This window comes from Trichechus manatus, unplaced genomic scaffold (genome assembly GCF_000243295.1).
Source record: "Trichechus manatus latirostris isolate Lorelei unplaced genomic scaffold, TriManLat1.0 scaffold00031, whole genome shotgun sequence".
Lineage (NCBI taxonomy): Eukaryota > Metazoa > Chordata > Mammalia > Sirenia > Trichechidae > Trichechus > Trichechus manatus.
This window is the reverse complement of record NW_004443967.1, coordinates 16972654-16981608: the sequence shown is the minus strand read 5'-3', so window position 1 is coordinate 16981608 and position 8955 is coordinate 16972654. Positions and strand designations below refer to the sequence as shown.

Here is an 8955-nt window from a genome sequence, read left to right as displayed (position 1 = left end):
TAGAAAGGACTTTTAGGCAAGACTTCGGCTCTCCCAAGACTGACACTCTCAGAAGTGTCCGATTTTGACACACACAACCCCCCATCCCAGCTCCGGGCCAGCCCTGCTCCATGCTGCTAAAAAGGCTGCTCGCTCAATGGTCAGGAATGAACTCCTGTGAGGAAAACAGTGGCTCTGAATGTTAGACACAGCAGGCCCGAGGAAGTCAACACCAGACGCAGAGGATGACGCAGAGAGGGAGGGAAGACGAGGCACTCTTGCCGTGGTCACTGCACGATCCCAGAGTCCACCGACGTCTGCTTGCGAGTTGTCTTTGGGGGTGGAGGTGGAGGGGTTTTGCTGGGCAGTGGAGGTGGCTGATGCTAGAAAACATGAATATGAGGATGACATCATTACTGATGCTCTGACAAGAAGGACATGGCTCTTCAGGAAAGGTCTAACCCTAATCCGCACGCTGGCTGGACCTAAGTGACCCAGGATCCACTCTAACTCAGGCCCACAGCATGCTATACTCAGCACTGGGCTGCTGGCAGTGATGGGTTCTTTGGCATCTCTGATTAACCACTTTTTCACAGAAGTCCACCCAGCCCCCAAAAGTACAACTGCCGTGCTTTGCATGCTGTCTTAAATCAATATGCTACTGACCCCCAGACTCTACAAAAGAATCCTGATCAAAAGGGGGAAAATGTGGAACAGAATTTCAAATCTCATGGAATCCAGACTTCCTGGAGTCATTGGAGCTGGATGAACCCCCAAAACTACTGACCTGGGATAATCTTTAAACCTCAAACCAAAAATATTCCCTGAAGTCTTCTTTAAACCAAACACTGGTTTAGCTTAATTAGTAAAGAATGCTTGCCTTGAGCATTGTGCTTTTTTAAAGAACTATCTATATGGGATCAAACTGAAAACAGGAACTCGAAAGGTTAGATAGGAAGCTTGGGGGAGTGAGTTCATGTTAATGGGGGAGGAACAATTCGGAAAAGGAAGGTGAGCATGGTTACACAACTTGAAGAATGTAATACAATGTCACTGAATTGTACACATGGAAACTGTTGAATTTTATATGTTCTGCTGTGTATGTTTTCAGTAACAACAAAATAAAATAGATTGTTTAAAAAAAAAGATGCTATTGATCCCTAAATGTCTACCACCAGATGAACAGATAAACTAAACGTGATCTATCCATACAAGGGAGTATTACTTGGCCATAAAAAGGAATGAAGCGCCGATACATGCTACAATGTGATGAACCCTGAAAACACTATACTGAGTCAAAGACGCCAGACACAAAAGAACAAATACTGTGTGATTCCACTGATATGAAATTTCCAGAATAGGTAAACCCAGAGAGACAGAAAGTAGACTGGTGGTCGCCAGGGGCTGGGGGCGGTGAGGAGAGGAATAGGAAGTAACTGCTTAGCAGGTATGGGGTTTTCTTTCGAGGTGCTAGAAATGTTTTATAACTAGATGGAGGTGATGTTTTCTGAGTTGAGTTGAGGCAACAAGACAGTGTCTGCACAAGGCATCAACCTGGTTTTGCAACTCAACTCAAAAGACATCATCTTCAAGGAATGCGTACTAATGTGTGCTTCGGGGTAAAAGTGAGGGGCTGGGGTCTGTGGGAGGAGGGAGACTTTTCACTCTAGACCCTTTGGTCCTATCTGAGGGCATATATACTTTAAAGGTGTACGAATTCCTGTTTTAATTTTAAAAGTATCTTGTTAATAGAAAATATCTTCACTACAATGACGGCTCGTTACTCAGGAAAAACCATGAAACAAGGAAGCTTAGCTGTGCTTCCTGCTGTGGTTCACCTGATGATTACCAGATTGGATTCGGTTTTATTAAAGTTTTTTTTTTAAAAAAAAGGTATGAAACGATGTATTTAAAAAAAAATGTGAAACAGTGTATTTTCAAAGGGTGAAGTTAATTTGGAAAGATTTAAAAACCCCAAAGAACAGCCCAGACTTGGGAAATTCAGGACACTGTGGGCTGGCTCGCCGCCTGAGGTGGAGATGGTTTGACTCCTCACCGCGTTCACAGCACTGAAGGACAATGGTGCCACTTCCGTCTGGGCAATTGTGTTCCTCCTTTTTGCTTCCCATCGCTGTTTTCAGCCAAGACTGACAAAAACCTACTTCTTGGTTTCTCAAAGCCCTTGTGGATTTTTGTTCCCCTTTAGTCCCTGGTTTGGGGGTTTCCGACTGTCCTTTCCCCACCCATCTTTCCAGCAGTCTCCTCCATCACCATGGCCTGGACCACAATCACAGGGCAGGAAGGACAAGGAGCAGCTGCCTCAGCTGTACCGAGGCTCTGGCTCAGGGCTTTCCCATTAACCTGCCTCTCAGGACTGCTGTAATCCCGCCCCGGAGGCAGTGAGGGCACAGTGGGGAGGCCCACGTGGAAACAACAGCTGGCATGTAATGGGCTCTTACTCGATGAAAGATGAGGGTATCAGTGTTTTGGGTGAGAGCAATACGCTGAAGTCGGGTCCATCCCTTCCCCCGTCTGCAGGTGAGAAAGCTGAGGTGGAAATGAATGAATTGGGTCATTCGCTCCCTCAGCACGGATTTACGGAGGGCCAGCTGCATGTGGCAATGAGCTCCCTGCACATCTTCAAGCCCACATGTCTGTGTCCAGAGGCCTTCCAGTAGCTAGGACGCCATCATGTTAGGAGACGAGGCACTTGTCCGCGGTCTACAAGTGAACACCAATGATAACATGTGGACAACTTCCCTGTGTCTCACTCCCTGTCTCCGGGACTCTCGAAGTGGGAGGCCACCACAAGGGACTCTTAGCTTGCTGTTCTTGCACACCAGGCTGTCCCAGCAGTCCTGAAGCGGCCGGGTGAGGACGCTTGAGGGCGTGGCAGAGTGGACAGGGTGCTGCCAGAGCGCTGGACAACAGGTGAGCTGGGCGGGGCTGGGTAAGGGACAAGACTGGTCCACTAACACCCAAACAGTGAACACAGAGGGCAGTTTGCAAAGACTTGAAGATAAAATATGTAGTAAACACATGAGCTCCTTCAATAGCTCAGGAATCACTGTGGGTAGTAACACAGGGTAGAACTTTTTCTCCAAAAACTGGTGTTTGGAGTGACCTGGGAGGACCGTGGGAAATCTCTATGCTCGCTGAGCCTCTGTTTTCTCCTCTGTGAAATGGGAATAGGGTGACTGACGAGATGCAGACTTACCATGTGCCAGTAAGTCTCTATTTGCAAAAACAGGCAGCAGGCTGGATTTGGCCCATGGGCTGTAGTTTGCTGACCTCTGCCTTAGAGTCCCAAGAAAGAACACAAAAGTACAACTGTACAGATGGTACAAAAACCAACACTAAAGCCTGCTCCAGAGGCCTGCCAGGTGTGAATGATGAGAGCAGCTGCTGCGCCCTTGCCCTCGGTACTCTGGTGCCCAGCACAGATGCCAGACACCCAGAAGAGGCTCTGTGAATACGTGCTGACCAGACAGGTAAACGAATGAGTGAGTGAACAAGCGAATGAATGAACAAATAAATGAGTGAGTAAATGAGCAAATGAATGGGTGAACGAATGGATGAACAAATAAATGAGTAAATGAGCAAATGAATGCATGAATAAATGAATGAACAAATAAATGAGTAAATGAGCAAACGAATGGGTGAACGAATGAACAAATAAATGAGTAAATGAGCAAATGAATGCACGAATAAATGAATGAACAAATAAATGAGTAAATGAGCGAATGAATGGGTGAACGAATGGATGAACAAATAACTGAGTGAATGAATGAATGGGTGAATGAACGCACTAGGACACGTGTGAGCACGCCAGAGGGAGCACTAACCAGAATGAAACCACAGAACCCCATCTTCTGCCTAAGGCTAACAGCGAACTAGTAAAGGCCCCTCAGCGGAGGCACGCATTTAGCTCAAGGTCAGAAAAGAAGTTTTCAAGGACAAAACCATGACGCAGCCGTCTCTCCCTCACTGCTCCGACTGCCTCCTGATTCACAGAGAAGTAAACACAAGCATGACCTGGTGCTTAGCATGACACGGAGAGTAAACGCGGCAGACCAGAGCTGACAGAACGATATTCTGATGTTATAAAAAGGGAACTCAAAGAACAGACTCTTAAGCATTCTCAAGGCTGGTAAGAATGGTAAAAGAGCACCATTTCGGGGTCTGATAAATGGTTTGTTTGCCTGATGGTCTGCATGTGAAGACCACACCGGGGCTCAACGGGGAGCAACTGAGGATCAGGCTAACGTCGCCTGACACCATCGTAACACTGCAGGTTTCCTCAGTGCCAACACGGGGACATTCATGCACTCAACACAGATTCACTGAGGGCCCACTCAGTGCCGGCACTGAACTCCTGCGTATCCCTGCTTTTCATCAGCTTTCAGCCCAGGTCACGGTCTTAAGGGCCCTTTGCGAAGAGATGACAGCTAGAAGTGGCAAACACTAGAGGCCGAGCTGACCAGAAGCCCAGGCTGCTCAGTGCAGTGACAGGAGGCTCTGGATCGCCCCCCGCGGCAGACAAAAATCATTACCCTAAAACAGCTCCCCGGACTTGCACAAAGGGAGGCACCGTGGACACCCCACTGCCACAAAGAACTGCGAAATACTGACCACGGGTGGGCTCCCTGAAGGAGCTCATTCTGTAAGTAAATTCCACAAGGGAGAGAGTGCACCGTGAGCTGGATAATTAATTGAATTGAACTTACAAGCCCATCGTAAAGGGAACCAAAGCTGGGTACATATTAGTGCTTTCCGACTCAGTATCTTAGAAGGATGTCCTCACTGGTGTGTCAAAGACACCGAGACAGAAAAATGCCACCCCTGAGGTGATTTGTAACAAAGACGACCTTGGTCATACTTCCAAGTTCAGAATTTTCAGTTCACTGGGGCAGGAAGTAGGTCCCTGGGTGGCACAAACAGTTTGTGCTCGGCTGCTAACTGAAAGGTTAGAGGTTCAAACCCACCCAGTGGCACTGCAGAAGAAAAGCCTGGCAATCTGCTTCTGTAAAGATGATAGCCAAGAAAATCCTATAGAGCAGTGCTACTCTGTAACACGTGGGATCACCAGGAGTCAGAATCGACTGGATGGTGATGGGTTTGGGTTTCTTTTTTTTTGGAAGGGGGGTAGGCAGATCTGGGGGATGTTCCTGCTTTTCTAGAAGCTCAGATATGAAAATAAAGATGGACTCCATGAACTAAGCCGTTAAAAAAACAACACCCAAGCCAATCCAATGTTCTGTGCTTCTTGCTGGACACCAAGTCTCCTTTTGTTCTAACATGGAGTTAAAAGTACGCGGGGAAGGTCAGGCGTATGTTTCCATGATTGCAATGAACCATTTCAGCCTCGTAAGAAGCCCTCATCATGGGGTGAACCTGGGGTCTTAAATGACATTGTGGCATCAGACACACAACCCGTCCCTTCAGTCTCAAAGATGAAGTTCCACTACCTGTTTACTTTTCTTGTACAAAAATGAATAACCAAATGCATCTCCCGCAAATCTGCAGACACCTCCCTCTTACGTCCTCTCACAGGGGGAGAGGTAATGACCCTGCAGAGCCTCCATGAAAAATTGCCATAAAAAAAAAAGGCAGGTAGGATTTATATTGTTTCTAAAGCGGGGGAGAAAGCACAGCTCGCTGTAATGAAGAAAACTGCCAGCACGTAACAGCCTCATGTCTTCAAAAGACTCTACAGGAGTTCTGTTCCCATATCATTACTTCATTGAGACCAAATAGCAAATAGGAACAGCGAGGCTTTACTCCTCAGATGGAGATGATGCGATTGTATAAGGCTGTGAGTAGCATGGCTGGGAAGGCAATGAGTCTGGGAGTGGACGTCCCTGCTGCTGGCTCGGGTCCACGTGTGCCTCCTGCCTGGGACACTGATCCTCCCACCCCCCACCCCTGCCCCCAGCCAGGCCCCAAAACATCAGAGAACAGGGCCCAGGGCCCACAGGGGTTAAGTGACACATGAAGAGAAGACATGCAGTGAATCCAGATATATCAATTGTTGACCCAGAGGGACTGGCTTCAACGGCTTTTTAAAACTTTCTGTTAATATCTGCGTTGGGAGGCAGGCCCACAGGCCAGGAGACAGGATAAACAACCCAAACAGAATTTCCAAGGGGAGACCAGCCTTGGAGACAGAGGGAAAAAAAACAGTTGCCACTGAGTCAATCCTGACTCATGCATGGTGGCCCCATGTGTGTCTGAATAGAACTGTGCTCCACTGGGTTTTCAATGACTGATTTTTTGGCAGTAGATCACCAGGCCTTTCTTCCAAAGCACCTCTGGGTAGACGAGAACTGCCACCCTTTTGGTTAGCAGCAGAGTGGGTTAACCCTTTACACCACCTAGGGGTGGTGACGGAGACCAGTGCTGAAGAGGGTTGGAGCTGGCAGCTCACACTGCTGGTGGGAGCAGGCCGCCCCCCAAAATCAAGACAGTAAGGGCTCTCAGGGGGGTGGCACAAGTAGGGGGTGGTCTCAGGGAATTGGGGTATGCCCAGTCTTGGAGCCCAAATAGGGCTTCCCCGCTGGAGGCTGTCGGTGCACTGGTCCACCGGGAGCTGCCAGCATGTGTCTGCTGGGAGGAACCATTCAGATGTGGGCTTTTCAGGGCCAGGACAGCACATGATAGGGCCATGCCTCCACACACAGCCATGGAAATCCACTCTTCAAAAGTCAGGCAAACTGACTGAGCCCAGCACAACTAGATGGTATCCGGTTACCACCACCGACTGCTCTGGCAGGGATCACAACAGAGGGACAGAATGTGAGAAAAGCATAGAACAAAATTCAAATTCACACACAGACTAAAAAGACCAGGCTTGCTGGTTTGACACAGACTGGAGAAACCCCAAGAGTATGGTCCCTGCACACACTTTTAACTCAGTACTGAAGTCACTCCTGAGGTCCACCCTTCAGCCAAAGATTAGACAGGTCTACAGGGCCAACAATAACACATGGGAGGGATGTGCTTCATAGTTCAATCATGTATACGAGACTAATGGGCACACCAGCCCAAAAGCAAAGGCAAGAAGGCAGGAAGGGACAGGAAAGCTGGACCAATGGAAACAGGGAACCTGGGGTGGAGAAGGGGAGAGGGTTGACACATTGCAGGGTTGGCAACCGATGTCGCAAAACAATTTGTGTATTAACTGTTTAATGAGAAACAAATGCGCTCTGTAAACTCTCACCTAAAGCACAATAAAAATAAATTTTAAAAAGTCAGGCAAACTTCTTCATAGGAAAGCTACTTTCTAAAATCAAAGTCTTACATGCATTCCTTCTCAAGGGGAATAGCCTCTTTGGTGATGACAACTGTTTGGAACGTCAATTCCCTTGTCCTTAGTCCGAGACCTGTGTCCAAATGTGCTTTTCTGTGTAGTGACAGTGACTCAGACACCAGAGTGCCACTCGCTTTGACGTCTTTTCTCAAAATCGAGCCTCAGCCCGTCGCCTGGATTTTCTCAAGCGCTTGTGTCAGCAAAGAGGGGTTTCTCCTTGGTGGAGGGAATGTTGTTAAAAACCCCAGGTGTGGATTCTCTACTCACCCTCTGATGTGGAGGAGGGGGCGGGGGCGTCGGCGAGCCCACCAAGTCCTGGTTTTCCATTACGTTCCCATAATCCGCCGTGCTGCCTTTGAGAGGCAGAGGGGGAGGGACACTGGCCACTTCCATGCCAGTCATTCCGTTCAGCTCCAAACCTGGAAAATCAAAGCGACACCCCGACTGAGCCCAAACGCACACGTGGCAGCCCATGTGTCCCCGGAGAAGGAAGGAATGTTCATCTACGGAGCAGAGAAGAACAGGGTGGGGGTGTCTGGAGAACACAATAGTTGGATTCCCGCCAACAACCATATTCTAGAAAGAGAATACCAAGTATCACCAAGCATCTAAAACTGGAGTTTAAAAAGAAGCATCACTCCATCGCGCCAACAGCCTCGGCAACCCCCAGGTCCCCTATGATCCCCTCTCAGGACCCTTTGCCTCTGTGGCACTTAGACAGCTGGAGGTCCCACTGGCTGCTGCAGGTGCCGTTTCAAAGTCCAGCCTCCCCCGGCGACCACCTGGAAAGCTGCACTGAGCAAACTGGACTAACGTGGACACAATTGCACCTCCCAACCCTCCCTGACCAGGAAGCCCACGGCTGTATGAACTGAAGTTATTAGCGGGGCGGCCGCTGTGGCTGTTGCTGTAAATAAGCCGAGGGGAAGTGCAATGGATTTTTAAAGCATACCAGAAAAGCAGCACTTTTCCAACGGAGGAATACTCATTAAGACACAGTATTTTCTCAACCCTTGTTGAGACTCTTCGAAGTGATTTGTTTTTCTTTTATATTAAAGAGTGAGAAGTTGACATTTTTACTGATGGGTCTCTTCTAGAGCTTTCCCCAAAGACCTGTCTGATGAAAACGCCTTCATTAGGAAAATTCCTGGCTGGGAAGGCAGGGTGTCAATTTAGAAGGAAGCACCGATTTGGGCTGGGGGTGGGGCAAGAAGAAGCTTCTGACTCAACGGGCTCCTCGTGGTTGGTGCCAACTTTTAAGCATTTCAGAGATATTCTAAGGAGCGTTTTTAGCAAAGATCATATGACGATAGCGTAGACATGGAAGATGCACCACAGAGAGACTGTCTCCTTCCCAGCGCTCAGAAAGCTCTGGCTCGCTCAACTGTCAGCCACTGCTGAAGCTGTGACTCAGCGCCAATCACTACCGTGCCCCTGCCAGCAAAGGACAGTTGTTCACTCCCTTTCACAGCCAGCTCCCCGGCCCTGGGCACCGAGTTCTCCTGCCTCTGGCCCCCTTTCTCCAGCCCCAGGACGGAGAGTGGGGAATCCCCCTCTGTTCTGCTGGCACTCTGAATCCCTACCACCTTCTTCTGCCAAGATTTCTCTTCTCTGGCCAGCCCTGAATTTACAGCGAAAAGGCAGTTACCACTTGTAGTGGTTGGATA

General features: G+C 48.7%; 1 protein-coding gene across 1 annotated transcript in view; it reads right to left on the bottom strand.

Annotated features, from left to right (window-relative positions):
• Positions 1–266: 266 nt before the first annotated feature.
• DOCK1 (dedicator of cytokinesis 1) overlaps positions 267–8955 on the bottom strand; it is a 569919-nt gene continuing 561230 nt past the window's right edge. Inside the window, exons 51-52 of the mRNA XM_023730055.1 lie at positions 7556–7707; positions 267–362 (exon numbers count right to left, since the gene is read on the bottom strand). Coding sequence (XP_023585823.1) covers positions 267–362; positions 7556–7707 — 248 coding nt within the window. The remainder of the gene's footprint in view (positions 363–7555; positions 7708–8955) is intronic.